A 16,487-nucleotide genomic window follows, 5' to 3' on the forward strand; every position below is an offset into this window, starting at 1 on the left:
TGAGTAATACCATTGCACACACTACCTGCTTGAGCTTGCAGAGAGCCTGAAACAGGAACTCTGAGAGTTGTTCTGCTTCCTCCTCCCCTCCAGAACAGGAAATCTCATATACTGACAAGCAAGAGAACATGGTAGTTCTGCATCATCTTAAAGGGGTGAGCAGTGAGAACAGCAAATGCTTCTGTTAACAAATATCTGGAACACTAATGAAAGAAAAGCCAGAGCAAAACTCTTTATAATAAAGGGAATCAGATTTTATTTTTATACCCTCAAAGTTAAAAATATGCATTTCAAAATATTTACAATGACTATATATGAAATAACCTTTGTTAATGAAACAGCAACATACAGTACTAAAATATATCCACCAAATTGATAACGTCTACGTAAGAACAAAATGTAACAGAAAGAGAGAGAAAGAGAGAGAGGTAAATAGCATCCATGCACCATCTGCACCTGCATGTTTTTTTATACTCTCTGCCTTTTGGTTGTGGATGGAGACACAGGAAGTTTTGACCTCTTGTCCTTTACAAATGCCACTTGTGACTGAGATTCTTCAAACTGACCCAGAAATTTGTGGGTTGCAGTAGTACCAATGCCTTACTTTCACATGCCAGCCTTTCACATGGGGACCTTGCATTACAGAGTGGACTCAAAATCTCTCAGCAACCCTGGGAGGTAGGTATAGTTTTATGGAAGAATTTGGCAGATGGAAAAGCACCAGGTTAAGTGACTGGCCTAAGGTTGTGCAGCAAGGAGCAGAACTCACAAGCCCTGCCTCATCTCTCCTAATCTCTCATTAGGGAATACATTTCCTCTGCTAACCAGTATCATCTGCCTTTGAGATGAGTTGTGTCACAAGGTGGGGCTCTCAATTAATACCATGTACTGGGTGATGATGTAGGAAAAAAAACCCTGCCTACAGATAAGGACTTGTCTCAGTAAAGATCTGTGATGTTGCAGTGCTGTGATCATGTTCTGGAGCTGAACATAAGATTTTAGTGTAGACACATACCCAAATGATTCCCTCCCTGCATGTGCATCATTGAGCAACTGCATCCTCTATAATTAGGAACCCCTGTGTGCCTTCACCCCAACACTCTCTCTCTCTCTCTCCATCATCCACACCTGTATATTTGCCCTTCCTATCTGTATCTGATTCAACCATGGGAATGTCAAATAGTAAACAGAACAGCAAAAAAAATTTGCTGCTTTATTTCTGTAGATATTTTAATATGAATTTAATCTGATTTCTATTGGGTTGCTTCTCAATTTAATGTCTTTAACTTTCACATATGTGCATATATATAATGTAACAAAAGGTCCATCCCATTTGTTTCAATGGACAAAAATAGGGGTCATAAGTGTCACTGCCTTACCCACAAGGCACACCGAAAGGTAAATGAGAAGGGCTCTAGAAAGGGAAAAAGATGTAGCCCTTGTTTTTGTGGTGCCCTCCAATCATCACTGCTGAGCTTGAAGCTTTGTGAAGGTATGACATGACTTTGCAGAAAAGGAGAAGAGCTGTCTGGGTCACTTGCAGATTTCTGGTGCAACAGCCCCAGGAGTGCTAGATCAGTTGGAGCTGTTTCTCCCTCTCTTTGATGAAGGAGTTTCTGAGGATTCTAGCATTGTTAGTGATTTTTCTGTGGTGGTGGCAGTGGTGATGATGGTGGCTGTTTCTGTCTATTGGCCCAACAGTTCTCTCAGCAGAGCAATTCTTCCCCCTTCCCAGTAGCCAACCCTCTCCCCTGGACTCCCATCAGCCTTATTTTTTTCTAAGAACAAGGTAGAGGATGCCAATGATGAAACTGAAGCAGAAGCATATCCAGGCCAATATGAAGCAGTAGCCATGGTGAGAACTTGTGGATGCGGGCATCTTGCCTGTGAACCGAGCTGTGTAAATGGAGACTCCAATCAGAATGCACATCCCTGTGGGAAGGAAGGGGGAAAAGAGAGACAGTTGAAAAACGCACAGAAACCAGCATTGCTGCAGGACTTCTGAAGTACTGTTAAGCCCTGAGATTGTAATGTGTGTCTTCTGCCATATGAGAGAGGGGCTGCTGCCCATTAAGGTTGTTTAAGGAAGATTTCTCTTGTAGACATGATGATGTAAGAGACTCAAGTCTTCTTTAGTGGATACCATGGGGAATAGAATAAACCGTTGTTAGGAAAAAATCAGTAATAAGATCTGCAGACAGTTTGGTGCTACATGTTGAATCCCATGAGCAGTAGCTGTCTAACTGTTTATTTCCCTGCCCCCCAAAATACTTGAATCCTTTTTGTTGTCTTTCAAAGGTATTTTGTAAAACCTACTAGACTTTTCTAATGAAAATCTATAAATATTTTCATTATATACAGTAAAAAAAATAGCCCAACACTTTCCAATTCCTCAGTGCTTTGTTTTATCAGAAAAATGGGCCACTGGAAACATTTGGCTGGCTGACAACCTCTCCTGATGGCCATGTGTGGCAGACACGTGTGGCTACTTGCACTTGCAGAGACAGTGGGACACATGCAGAGCCATCACAAGGCGTGCATACTTACAGCAAACCAGCATGATGGCTCCAGTGATGTAGAAACGTTTGCCTTTCTCCAGGGTGAACAGCTGGACAACAAACATGACAAGTGCGATGACAGAGAAAATGATTGAGAGTATCATAAAGGCTTGCACGGCTTTGAGGGAAGCTGTGAACACACAAGGAACAGATTTCAGAAGGCCAAGTCTCAGCCTTGGTGTTTTGCACCGAGGTCCTGCAGTTCATCACCGCAGTGAAAAGCAGAGGTAATTTACCCTCATCACGACTGCTGACTGGCAGCTGCTCACAGGTCCTGTTGCACAGTAGCCAGAGTCCTGACGAGGCTGTCCCTAAGTTGGAAGAACCCACCATCCAAACCTGAAACAGGATGAAAGAGTTGCGTCAAGGAGGACGGGGGGGGGGGGGGCTTCCTTGCTCTTCTGGCCAGTTGTCAGACCAAGCCGTGAGGGGAGCAAGAGTAGCCCAAGTGCCACGAGACAGGGAGCTGAAAAAGTCCGCGTGTGTTGGCAGCAGCGGGTGGAAGATGACGCCGGCTCCCAAGGCCCGAGGCATCTGGTCGAGGCAAAGCACCGGGGGAGCCTGTTCCCACGATCGGAGGGAAATGGCTCAGCTCATCCTCTCCCTCTCCCGTGCGAGGCGGCAGGAGGGCGCGGCGGGGGGGGGAGCGAGGCGCCCCGGCGGGTGCGAGGGGCCCCCGAAATCCGCCCCGGGGCGGGGCGCGGGGAGACCCCGGCCGCGCCGCCCCCGCCGAGCCGCCAGGGGTCACTCTCGCCCCGGGTTTCCCCGGCGCCCGGGGCAGGGTGCGGGGCGGGGGGCGGCTGCCCCCCCTTCTGCTCGGGCTTCGCATGGGGAGCAGCGATGGGAGCCGTGCTTGGGGCGGCCCCCTGGCCCCCGGCCGTGGACTGCTGGCGTCAAAACAGACAGGCATGGGGGAGCGCCCAGTTGTGCAACAGCCGGGCCGCCAGATGGGACGATCAATTCCGCTTCTGAGGTGTCATCCGCTGATCTCCCCTGCTCCTCGTTGCACCCTCTTGGATGAAGTGTTGAGGTGCTGCTGACTCTGGGATTTGGGAGCGGGGGGCGGCAGGCAGAGGCTGACTCCTTTACCACCCCAGCTGCCTTTCTGTTCCCTGAGAGCTCCCATCACTGCTTTGTATTTACTCATGGCCCTGTGGGCGGCTGTCCCTCACCTATAGACCTGAGCACCCACGCACCTGTCCCCCCACCAGCCGTATAAAGGGCTAGCTACTGCTGCTGTGTCTCATCCAGGGTGGTCTCTACTTACGTTGGCAATGGTGGAGACAAAGAGCATGATAACAGTGGCGATGTGAACCACAAAGATACCAGCCAGTAGCACCAACATCTTGGGTCCCTTCTAGGTCGTGTCACCGATACAAAGAGCTCTGGAGGAGAACAAGAACAGAGAGAGCAGGTGAAGGGAAGGGCTGAATCAAAGAATAGCATTACTATAAGCTTTATTTACATGCATGAAAATGGTTGATCTTAAATCCGTTCTGGAAGCATGTAGTCACAAAAAAACATCACTAGATTTGCCAAAATCTGCAAGGGAGTTGCTCAAGAAGTTAAAGAAAGCCTGGAGGTAAAGGAACCAGTTTGGGAGGAGATGTAGAGCAGGGGTAGTTAGCTTGGGGGCATTTTAAAAATAGCTTGAGTATATACACAGGTTACTTAAATTGGTGTGTGGTTATGTAAAGTAAAAATTACACACTCCAGGCCTACACACCAGGAAGAGTTTTTGCTCACAGGTTTCACAAAGGTCAGGAAAGATTTTCTCCTCCTGTTCTTCGTTTCCCTCTTGTGGCACAGCCTCCTTCAGCTGTCCTGGGACATGGACAGGTGGTATGGAGTGGAGGATTATGTGTTCCTGGGGGCACCAGGTATTGAGCAGGAGTGGAGAGTAGACTGGGGGGGCTACCCGTACTCAGCGGCTTACTCCATTACGTGAAGAGGAGACACCACCAGAACAGAAATACTACTGAGGTGTTCTGGGGCAGAGGAAGGTGCTTAGGTTTGCAGTGAAAATTGCCTGTTTCCCTTTTAAAACTTGAGACATGCAGATCACTTTATTACTTCAATAAGATCCTCTTGTAATGCAAATTCCTCTTTGGTTTGTTTTGGTTTTGTTTTTTTTTCCCCTCTGTACTCTGCAAGCTTTTATTTTTTGTAAGATTTGCTATCATTGATGAACATGTGATTGGAAAGGGAGGAGAGTGTGCTTTAGATAGCTCTCATGACACTGTTCGTCAAGGCTGCTGACTTTTTCGTGAAAATGTGAAATACAAGGAACAAATCTGAGCTGTGAGAGTGAGTGCAGATAATTTACACAAAATGAGTGAGCATACTTCCCCTCCTTCCAGGCATTCATTGGTAATCGTGCAGTATAGCCACAGAAATCAGGGAGAAGAGTTTACTGGGTCCACTCTGGCACCAGTGAAAGACCGCTTCCTAGAAAGATTCATAGGGCTGTGTTGCTCTTTCTCTTGGTAGTGCTGGTACTGAAAAGCAGTATCAAGTATGTGATTAATGTTGGCTGTCAAGTTATTTTGGTCCAGGTGACTCAGGTAAGGTTTGATGCTGTCACCATTTGTACAGGGTGTGGAAACATTGTCATGAAACAACACAATTGTCTTTCACGCAAACTGTAAGAAAAGGCTTTGTAAAGTCCCATAAATGTGGGTTTTTTTACTCAATGATTCCACCTTCTCCACTTCTGTCTTTCCTCTCATTGTGGCCATGTGTGGGAGTGTATTCCTGTAAAGTGCTGCAGCTATTCCTTGCACTGCTTTGGATAGTTTCCCAAACCACAGCAGGCAAGCAGGCTTCTCCATCAGTGGCTCGTTGTCCAGTTCAGTATTAGCTGATGACCAGGAGAAATTTATTGAGTTCAGGATCTCAAGGAACCAGCTCTGTTAGGTCACTCCTCCCACACAAACTAAGGAGGCCAGCCCTTAGAAGGACAGGTTAGGTTTGGTGACTGGTCCTATCTCCTCAGCAAGAACTTGCTTGTCTGCTTTGGGGTGTCCTAGAAAACTCCTCATGCTCTAGGGCTTGATTTGCCTGGATAGCCTGGTCACTGTGCCCTCTCTTGTCAAAGTACCTCCCCTAGTGATGAACTTGGAGAAAGTACAGCCTTCTTAGGAGTTCCTCTCTGACTGTAGTGACAGTCATTTATGAGTTCAGCATTCCCAAAATCCAGGTTCTCAATATATATGCAGGCTACCACATGAACACACCTGACCTGAGCATTAAACCCCTTCTTTCCATTGACTGCAAAAGGAACAAGGGTTTCAAACTGCTGGATGGCAACTGATGCGGATATCACCACTGTACCTTGACCTGAGAAACTATTGCTGTTGCCATGACTAAGTTACATATCTGCAGCAGGTGCCTTGAATAGAGTCTCTGAGTCAAATCTTCCCGTCCCTCTGACTACTTGTCATCCTTTTTTCTGATTACCCTGGTTCTCACATAAACAGTAGTGAGTGCTTTTGCCACCATAGTGTATTGGTATGCATATACCAAATTGTGGCAAATTTGCCTGTTCTGAAATTTGCCTTTACTGAACAGCGGCTAAACTTTCTCTTCCTTAGATGGATATAATTTTCCATGGTCCCTTTAAAAACTAATTCAGCAGGTTTTTTGCCAAATATTTTTGAGAACCTTCAAAAAAGCCCTGTACTTGAAAGACTAAAAACCTACTTTCATGGCACACTAAAGGACTAGAACAGTCCTTTTAAATGCATCTTCTGTTTGTGTTCAGAAATGAAAATGAGGGATAAATGTTACTTTTCAATGTAAAAAAAAAAAACCCCACACCCAGAACTTTGACCAATAGGCTAAGAAAAAACCCAAATCCTTTATTCCCTTTGCTTTTCTGCTCGCTTCTTGCACTGCTTGAGAGCACTGTTAGTTCAGGTGGTTTCAGTGCATCTACTTCCTGAGAACGTCAGCACCTCTCCCTGAATACACACACTATCAAATGCAAACTCCCCCAGGGATATGTGCTCATAGCTTAGTTTTGATTCTTTGTGAGTTAAAGCACAAGCCTCCCTCTCTATTCATTCGCTTTCCCCTTCCTTCATCTCTCCCTGCCTTTTAAATAAAAAACTAGAGAACAATCCCAAAGGAACAGTGGGTGAACGAATGGCATTGAAATAGAGTCATCTCCTCTGACGGTACAGCCCGGACTTTTCCTCCCATTAGACAGAGAAGCTGGCAGAGCATTGGTGACTGACAGGATACTCTTTCCATTTGTTAAGTGTGAGACATCTTTCTCCGCTACAGGGTGGGGTCACATTGCTGGAGCAATAGGACACAATTGCATGCAAATGCCTTTTCTTATATTCCCCTACCTAAACTGCAGCTGGATTTGGAGCTCCTCTGGCTCTTCTTGTGCTATGAGTCAGTCTTAGCCTTCCTAGAGCTGCCAGTTTTTTCCACTGACTCACCCCAAAGCTCCAAAAACCACAATTATTTAACCCTGCAAGTGTTTAGGACACTCTGTCAGTTTTAGGACTGCTTCTCAAGAAGCAGTCAAGCAACCAGGTTGGTGAATCCTGCACTGAGCCTCCTGGTGCATTTTCCAGAGGAGAGACCCCAGGTAAGCCAAGAAAAACAGAGCTGAGACATAAGAGTAGAATAACTACTGAGGTAGGACAGGCTGGTGGGGAAGAAGTGAAGGTCATGCACCTGCTGAATAGCCTGCATGAGTCAAGAGGAGATCTTGCACTGCTGCAGTGGACTGAGTTTCCTTTTCCTGGGATGGTGGATGAGGAAAAATAACAAGTCACACCAACAGTAACCATGAACAACAATCACCATGACAGCCTTCAGCACAAAAAAGCCTACAGGCAATCATGACAGACTCTTACATGTGTAGAGACTACTTCTCTGACCATGCAGGAGTACACATACTGGGGAAGAACACATAGCTCTACTGCACCCTAGTTCAAGCAGGCAAGCACTATCCATTAAAAACTAAGACAAAGTCTTCTTGTGCAGGCGAAGTATGGCCATTCATATTGCCCCTCTGTCTACTTAAGTGTTTTGGATCCTTCTATCTGGAGGGCAGTATGGAGAAGTGAGTCCTTGCCCTTGGTTTGCTGCTTAGCAAAGCATCAGGATGGAATGCAAAGTGCCACTTGGAGATATGACAAAGGTCAACAGTATAGTTCCTCAAATATAGGGAGTGGGTTTCTCAAGAGGGTGAACCAGATTAGGTAGTGGTCCTTTGCTTCTGGCAGAAAGTGCACTGCAGTGAAAGGAGTAGAGGGGAAGCATACAGGATGTTTCTGCAGGAATGATCAGGTTGTTTGGGGTGAAAAATCAAAGCACTTTCAACTAAATCTGAAATATTTCAGATCTGAAGTATTCCTAAGGGATGTAGCTCATCTGACTTCCATTCCCATTCTCCTCTCTGAACTGAGGTTCCTGCCTGGGACTGCCTCTCCCAGGGTGAGTTGGTGAGGCATACTGTAAGACATGCTGGCTGAGGGGAGAACTTGGCTAGTAGCCTATAGCAGCCTATAGTGTCCAGGGAGCAGACGACATCTAAATCGCACTGCCTGTGAGCACTGTGGTGACTTCTGACTCCTCTAAAACTCAGTTTTTCAGCTGAAGTCCCTTGGGTTGGATACATTCAATTTCTCAACAAGGGAAAGACAGCACTTCAGGGAAAAATCAAATGCTTTTGGCCAGAATGTCAACAAAAATCTCCATAGATTGAAAGCAACTGAGATGAAAGAAATTCTGCCTTCCTCAGCTGCCACCACAGAATATAAGGAATGCAGCAGTAAGTCAGACCAGTGGTCTGTCTCACCCAGTATGATGTCTCTGATGGTGGCAGCAGGAGGTCCAATATTTAGAGAAAGCACATGAACCTGGCCACTGTCTGAGGTGGCAGAGGGTCATACCAGGAATACTGGTGGTTCGAATCAGGGCCAAGGCCACTTGGAAAGGAGGGGGAAAATTGGAAAGGATGGGACAGAAAATAAAAACTATTTGATATTGTTTGAAACAGCCACAAACTGCCACCTCTGTCACTGGTGCATTCCTCAGTGCAAAGCCAATGTACAAATAGCAGTGCTGCCATGATGCTACCAGTAAGGGAAACCTCAGGGTGGGATAAAACACGCGTAATCTGTAGATCTGCCTTTTGACTGAGCTGAGTACCTGACTGCATCTTAGCCTTGGTACACCTGCACACCTTGTCATTGTGTGCGATATGAGCATGAGTCCTCATCATGCCCAGGGTCATTTGGCAGGATGCAAAGATGTGAAGAACTCTGTGATATTCTGGTGTCATGGTGACTTTGGACCCATCACATTGTTGCTAGAAAGCTCATGACAACTTCAAACAACCACAGGGAAGCATCTTTTTGCTTTCACCCTTTGCTCTGTTTCGTGCTTCAGACCCAGCTGAATCCAGAGTCCATGCTGACTACAGACTTTTATAAACCACTGTACTCCAGCACTGATGTTGACAACCTGGTTTTGACAGACTGGCCTGACTCAATTTACAAATCAAATGCTTTTTATAGACATGTGGATGAGTAGGCTGGTGCTTCTGGAAAGAGATTCCACATGTGTGGGAAAAGGGTTGGGCAGGAGTGTGCGTGGGCACACGGAGACCGTTGGAGCCTCTGGTTTATGGCAGTGAGAAGACTTTGTGCATGCATGGGTGGTGGCTGTGGTGACCACATGGGGTACAGCGAGGCTGTAAAAGTAGTGAATGTCAACCAAAAGGAAAGTGTAGAGCAGCCTGAGGGGCTACAACTGAAAATAAGCTTAAGTAAAGGGAAGGTTTGTCTGGTTCTTGGGAAGCATTTCCTGGTGGTATGGTCTCCAAGGAACTGCCTTCCCAGGGGAGTGGTAAAGCCCCAGCATGTGAATCATTTCTTGTGGGACCAGACAAAGTCCACAAGAATCCACCCTTGGTAACGAACCTCCACTCACTGAGAGATGCAAGGGGGAGTTACAAAGATGACACACAAGGGTTTTCCAGCTCTCATGCTCATGATTCATGAGGCTGGGGAAATATCAGAGGTCCTAGGGCAGACAGTGAGAAATTGGCATTTTCTCCAGAAGAAACCACCCTTGAGCACTCAGCCATGTGACAACATCAACTGAAACTCCAAAGCTCACTTGGTAGTAGGAAGGGGAAGAGACAGCTGCCTGGGGCCTGGCAGGCAGCCAGCAGCCACTGCTGGAGGAAAACACTGTCGCTCCTCACACTAGACACGCCAAGGAAGGGCAGGGACTGATGGGCAGCGAGGAAGAGGGAGGGGTGGGGAACGGGACCTCAGAGCTAATGGAAGCACAGAAGTGTTCCTCTGCACCTTTGGAGGTGCAATGGGGAGCACTCTCACCCCTTAGCACGTTGGATGATGCCTGGGTGGGTTAATTAGACATGGGAGTTGCTGGGACTTGCAGAGGTTCAGACAAGATGCCGAGATATGCAAGAAACGTTTGTGGGAGGACTGACGGTCTGGGCGATGATGTGGTGTGTGTAGGGGTGTGCATTTGCAGCTCTGTGTGGCTTCCTCTATGAATGGGAGTGTGCATCTGTGGTTTCCCCGTGAACAGAGCTGAACTGTTTGTGTGAGTGTGCGTCTGTCTGTGTGCGTGCTCATGCATGGCTTCCTTATGGGTGCAAGTGTCTGTCTGTGCGACTTTGACACTGACAGTGCCCACGTGGGAGAAACCATCTGACAACTTCTGACAGGAAAGTTCAGGTTACAGTGTGCTGTGAGCAAGAGTACACAGATCATTTCTGGTGGGACTTCCTGCTTTTCCTCCTTGCAACAGCCTTTAGATAGAGGTGGAAGGTCTGTGGAGCCCACATCAGCTGTGCTTTTGGCTGCATTTTTAAATTAAAACTGTAATTGTCTGGTTTTCATAGATAGTTTTGTAAAGATCTTCCCTTTTTTTTTTCAAGGGAAGGTAACTCTGAAAAAGAAGTGGCTCCTTATCAGATAGCATCCTTGTCTCTCAAGACTGCAAAATCTCTGAACATGCCAGTACAGCCTACGAGACACAGAGTCAGTGCAACTTATGCATCTAAAGAGTCTGAGATTTTGGGTCAGTCTGCCTCCAGGGTGTCCTTGTTCCTGGAAGCCAGCTTGGAAAAGACTGTGCAGGATTAAATTGCAAAATTGTATGACAATTCCTTCTTTCAACCCACAGTGCACGAGTGATGGGCTGGAGGGAGCAGGAGCGTGAGTATAAAGCAGAAGGAAGAGGATACTGTGCAGCCTGCAGTTGATTGGTGCTCTGTGAAGGGTAGGGTAAAGGTGGTTGTGAGGTAAAATGCCCCATCTGGCTTCAAGAGAGCTTCTTACACCTGTGATTAGTACGGGCTGGCAGAACAGTATAAGGGTCATTCTAGCTCATGCTACATGGAGAAATGGCTTTCCACGAGGCATCAAGAACTCCCCTTGTTGGGGCACACCATGCTGGCCTGGCTGCAGCTGCTGGCCAGCTAGCAGGCAGGTTGGCTCAGCTGCCTGAGCTGGCATGAACTGTGCCAGTCTCAAAGCCCAGCTTTCCTTCAGCAGTGGTCCCCCTTCCTGGAGCTGGTCTTCAGCAACCCCCTGACCAGCCTGCTCCCAGCTCTGAGCATTTTGCAGCTCTCCCCTCTTGCTCCCATGGCTCTCACTGTCCTTTCCAGGGGCTTGCTGGGGCCCATAGGGGAGATGTCTCTCTGGAATGTGAAGAATGTGGACACTGGACCCAGTCGTGGCAGCTGCTTTCACAACTTCCCTCCTTGAGCAGACTCTGCCTTGCGAGGGCAAAAGGACAGAAGAGGTTCGCGCCCTGGATTTCCTCTAATCCAAACGTATTGCCAGATGGCCCCACATCGCAAGAGCTAAGCCTTTGGCATGAGTCACTGCTCACCTACCGTCAGCCACTCCAGTGCTCATAGTTCATTGCATTTCTCTGCATGGCTGGGGATGACCTAGCCCAGGATCTGTCCCTGGGCTCTCATCATGGGTGTCTCCCCATGCCTGTGGTGCAGACTGGTTTTCACAGGGGAAAGGGGATAGATCTTAATTATGAGCTTGTCAAACTAGCCAATCCCTTGGGAAACATGGGTTCTGGAGCTGAGTTGTCCTAACCTGTCCCTCCCTACCATGACAAGGCATGGGCTACGTTTGCTCCTACTCAGAGAACAGCTCCCATGTACTCTCTGCCCTGCTGCAAACAGTTCAGGAGGAGGAGGGTGCATGGAGATGCAAATTGGGCCACGGTTTCCTTTGTTCATTGTCCAGCTGTTCTAACTAAGGAGGTACTTTCCAAAACTCTCCCAGCAGGGTTTGAAGAAATGATGCTCCAGATGGCAGTGCCCAGATGTGCTGCTTTGCTGCCCTCCTTCAGTGTAACAGCAGAAAGAGGTTTAAGAAAGAAGGCACCTTAGATTTCACTATGGGCAGTTTATATGGAACTGCTGCTGGTCATGCTGTGGGATGACTGGGTGTGGACTGGCTCTGACAGAGGATCTATATAGTCACATTTGAGCTGGTACTTCAGCACATTTATTCAGGGCCAGTATTACAGCACTGTGGCTACCAGTTAGTTATGAGTCCTGGCTCAGGGGCTGCCCTCATCCAAGGGCCTCCTTTTCTGTGCATGCTGCTTTGCCTCAGCAGAAAAGACCCATGAAGTATTAAGCATCCATCTTCAGATGAGGAGATAGGAAATCCCCTTCCTTGACCTCCCTTTTGGAGGTGTAAAAGAGCACCTCTGGATCTCTTACTTCTCCCTGCCTTGAAGGAAGGGTAAAGAAATCTTATCTTGTAGTAATTTTTCAACACTTTTTTTGCAGGACAACAGGAGGAAGGAAAAAAAGTAGGTGTGCCACGCCCTGCAGCCTGCCCTGTGTTGTGCTGGGTGACAGTGCTGTCATCTCCCTGTTGAAGGGTACAGGCACATGAGCCCATTGCGATCAAAGGGGTCTAGCAGTATTATTTCTTGCCTTGTGGGGCACTTGAGTATCCGAGGGCAAATCCCAGCCAGGCATCAGGTGCCTCCCCTTTCGCCATGGGGTGTAACACTCAGTGAAGAGAGCACCCATCCAGAAGCCAAAGGGAACTGGGTAAGTGAGCAAGTGGAAACGTGCTGTGGAAGGGATGTCATGGCTGCTGCGTGGGGTTGATGGGGCCTGTGAAGCCCCGTGGGAGCAGGCAGGGCTAAGGAAGCAGGCTGTACTCTGCCACCTCTCCTACTTTTGCTCTGAGGAAAATCAAGCAGGCTCAGGCTGCGTGCCATGTGCCAACCTTGCAGCTGGGAGGGTGATGAATAGAGAGAAGGATTTGTGCTTTAAGTAGATCTCCACCCCAACACCACCCCCACCCTACCCCATCTCATTATAAACAAGGCCTGGAGGTGGGTCTTTTTACCAAAAAAATGCTGGCTATTATCAGCAGATCTCCCAGAACTGTTTCAAAATACAATCTCTGCTGCACCCCAGGCCACCAAACAGTAATTCCTGCATGCACTTGCATTGCTTGCACACTGCAAAATTCAAAGACCACCGGCTAGGCCAGCAGGGCCGGTTTTCCAAGCCCAGGGCTCTCTGTCCTCCGCAGGGTACTGGGGAGCACTAGCAACCCCGCAGCTCTGAGGACATAGTCCAAAACTCGGTGTTTCTCCACAAGATCCCAAGTCCCAAGTCCCTCCTTCATTAATGTGTCCTTGGGTGTGGCTTGACTCCATCTCTCTCAGATGTCTATGTTGGGATGGCACGTGGCTGGTGGAGATGCCCTGCTCTCACAGGAGGGTAGCCTGGATGAATGGCTCAGACTGTGTGCCACGTGTTTGAATGGTTAGTCATAGTTGGGGGGGGCTTCCACGGGAGCCTACTGGGAGGAACCCCTTAGGTGGGTGTGCCATGCCTCGCGTGAAGGAGCTGCGTTTCAGAGTGTGCTTCCAGGCACTGCAGTGTTAGTGGTAGTAAACACCCTCAATTTTGATCCTTTTCCTATGCTGATCCCCAAGGGAGCAAATAGATACAAGCTGCCTTCAAGCCTGCACTCTCTCAGTGCACACAGTCCCCAGGTTTGGCAGCTGCGTGAGGTGGTGGGTGGAGGCGATCAGCTGATTTAAACCCCTGTTATCATAGGAACAATAGCTAATGGGCTCCAAGTTTTCACACTCTTTGTGCCCAGCTCCTTCTTGTGTGTTTGCTCAGAAAAGAATCCCACTCTGTCCAGAAATGTCAAGTGGGCAGTTCCTGGGCAAAGCTACTCTCAGAGGTCCCCTGAGGAATTCAAAGCTTTTGAGTGAAAGTTGCACTGTGGTCACAGCATTTTTTTACATCTTTTTTTGCAAACTGATTTAATTGTTAATAGTGCTAAATGACAACTTCCAAAAATGCTTTCTACTCAGACTGATTGCTGACTGCCCTGCAAACACTTGCTGCCTCAGTCAGCTCCCCTACCACTCAAACACATGTATTTCTCAGGCAGGAGGCACCCCTGCATGACTGAGCCACAAGCAACAGGACCAGAGGTGACCTCGAAATTCACAAAATCCATCCTTCTGCCATAAAGTTAAGCTCAGCTCAGCTTCTTGGTCATTTATATAGTAACTGTCCACAGCACCAGCCTGAGCCCCAGCCATTCCTGGCCAGACTGGGCTAAATACTGTTTCAGTCCCTTTCAGACCCATGAAACTGTGCATGGGGCAAGCTGGGTTCCTGCAACAGGAAACAAAGCCTGCTGCCAACAAACTGGCTTTGCTGCACTCCCTTTCTCAGACCTCAAAAATAGTTCAGATTTGACTGCAAGATACTAACCACAGCAGACAGATGAAGTGAGAGAACTGGTGAAGAAGAGGAGGGAGGGAAGGGGAAGGGGTGGTTGCATGGAAAAAGGCAGGTGAATAGGGAAAATTGCCAGTCTTTGCAATCCTACACTTCTCGTCAGCGCCTCCCCCTACCACACCCCACCACGCAGCCCACGGTGCTCTCTGCAATTGCAATTCCACCCACTCCCTCACTTTGCCTCTCAGTGCTCCCTGCTCCAGGGTCTGTGCTGCCAAGGAAAGCGTAGCATGCATTTCTACCCATCGAGTGGCTTTGCTTAAGAACTGGTCTTGGCTTCAGCCTTAGGAGCCAGGACCCCACCAGAAAAAGGTCCTCTCCATTGTACCCCAAAGTCCGCACTTTTAGGGCCTCTCAGACTTCACTTGGAGTGATTGTTGTTGTTTTAAATTAAAGCTTGGCAAACCACTGGTGGAGGGGAGAGAGACACACAGAAAAACGTGAGCAAGAGCTAGAAATGCTGAACCAGCAGCCCTAATTTCAAGCAGGCACTTTCCCACATTTGTAAACAACGCTACTCCAAACGCGCACGACAGCTCCTACGCTGGGGCTGGCCCAGGTTGGGCACCCTCTGCCTGCACCCTGGCTGCACATGCCCTGGAGGCGAAAATAACATCGCTGCTGCCAGCGCTCTACGGTTGCAACTGGGGTGTCTTGCAGTGTCGCTTTGCCCCGTAACACGGCTGGATTTCAAAGCAAAAGCTGAAAGGTTAAGGCGTGTCCCGTAGCCAGCTTGTATGCCATGTTGAAGAGAAGTGGCAGAGCAGAGGAGAAAAGCAGGCTGGAGCTGCTGGACAAGGGGAGCAGCTGCCAGTGAGGCAGAAAAGTTGCTGAGGATTTTCGAGAGCAGCTCTTACCGTGTGGGCTGGGGCCGGTCCTGGCACCTGTGGGAGCAGGAGCGTGCTGAGCTGCAGTGCCGATGTCCTGGAGTGCGGAGCTGTAGTGAAGGGGAGTGACCTGGTGGTGGTTTAAGTTTCCTCCGGTGGTGCGGGAGGGTGGTGTCTTTCCACTCTGTTTTAAAGGAGTTACTATGAATCAGTCTGCCTTTAAAGAGAGGGAGAAGGAAAAAAAAAAAAAAAATTAATGAGCTACGCCCAGCTTTATTGGCAGGGAGTCAAGAGTCGCTGGGAGGAAACCAGCGATTCAAAGAAATCTGTGCAGGGCTGCGTCTGACTCAGTGTGCAGAAACAGAGACCGCAGCCTGGAAAAACGACTGACGCTGATCCAGCTGAGTAATAGAGGCCCACAACAGCATCTGTTTATAAAACTGAACTTCTGGTTGTCATAAAAAAATGTATAGTTACAAATGTGGCAACAGGACTTCAACAATACAATCACTCAAACAAACAGCCGGTTGGCAGGGGGTATCGTGAGGATGAGTGAGTCACCGCATCCCCTCCCTGTGCTGCAGAGAGAAGTTGCTGAGAGTGGCAGCACCAGGGAATGCAAATCGGACCTGTGGGGTTGGCATGGACAAGGCTTTTGGGAATATACCAAGGAGCAAAGATGCTCAAAATGCAGCTCTGGCCTGGTGGTGACTCTGGAGCAAGTTGGCCAGAATGTGGTGGTTTGCTTCCATGGAGAGAGAGCAGGCAAGGAAGATGAAATAATGAGTTTGTGATTCACAGTTTTCTGAGGTCAGCATTTCTTGTCATCTTAAAGACCTCTAAAAGTACATCCTTTACATTTGCAGAGAATTGACTGGTATAGTTGTCTCATGCTACAGGCAAGATTGTCTGCTACAGGCAAGACTGAGTGGGGATGTTCTTGAGATGTGGGTGAAGGGGGAAGAAGTTTGTCAGAAAGCATCTGGGTTAAAATGTGATCCATATTGTGATATAGTTGGTGATCTGCTACTGCAAGGAATCAAGCCTGCCTTTGCAGAGGCCCAGAAAGAGATAAGCAGATACTGATAAAATACCTGGCAAAGACCTTTCCCACTTTAATGAGGAGGACAAAAAGAAAGAAAATGAAAAACAAAGCTTGTGCTCTTTGAAGTCTACAAGGATTAAAAGACCTTGCTATTTTTCAGATTATTCCTTCTCTCTGGTGTTATTGATATGTGTCGTGTCTAATTTTAGACTATAGCAACCTGCCTAAAAACA

At 48.0% G+C, this 16,487-nt stretch overlaps 1 protein-coding gene across 1 annotated transcript; it reads right to left on the reverse strand.

The window, feature by feature from the left end:
* Positions 1 to 232: 232 nt before the first annotated feature.
* Positions 233 to 15,730, reverse strand: EMP1 (epithelial membrane protein 1). The gene is made up of 5 exons (XM_074826873.1): positions 15,240 to 15,730; positions 3,826 to 3,943; positions 2,795 to 2,897; positions 2,548 to 2,688; positions 233 to 1,932 (listed from the first exon to the last, which is right to left on the reverse strand). The coding sequence occupies exons 2-5, from the start codon at positions 3,901 to 3,903 to the stop codon at positions 1,769 to 1,771; spliced, it is 486 nt and encodes a 161-aa protein (XP_074682974.1). The 5' UTR covers positions 3,904 to 3,943; positions 15,240 to 15,730; the 3' UTR covers positions 233 to 1,768.
* Between the last annotated feature and the right edge of the window lie 757 nt (positions 15,731 to 16,487).

This window comes from Strix aluco, chromosome 5 (assembly GCF_031877795.1).
Source record: "Strix aluco isolate bStrAlu1 chromosome 5, bStrAlu1.hap1, whole genome shotgun sequence".
Taxonomy (NCBI): domain Eukaryota; kingdom Metazoa; phylum Chordata; class Aves; order Strigiformes; family Strigidae; genus Strix; species Strix aluco.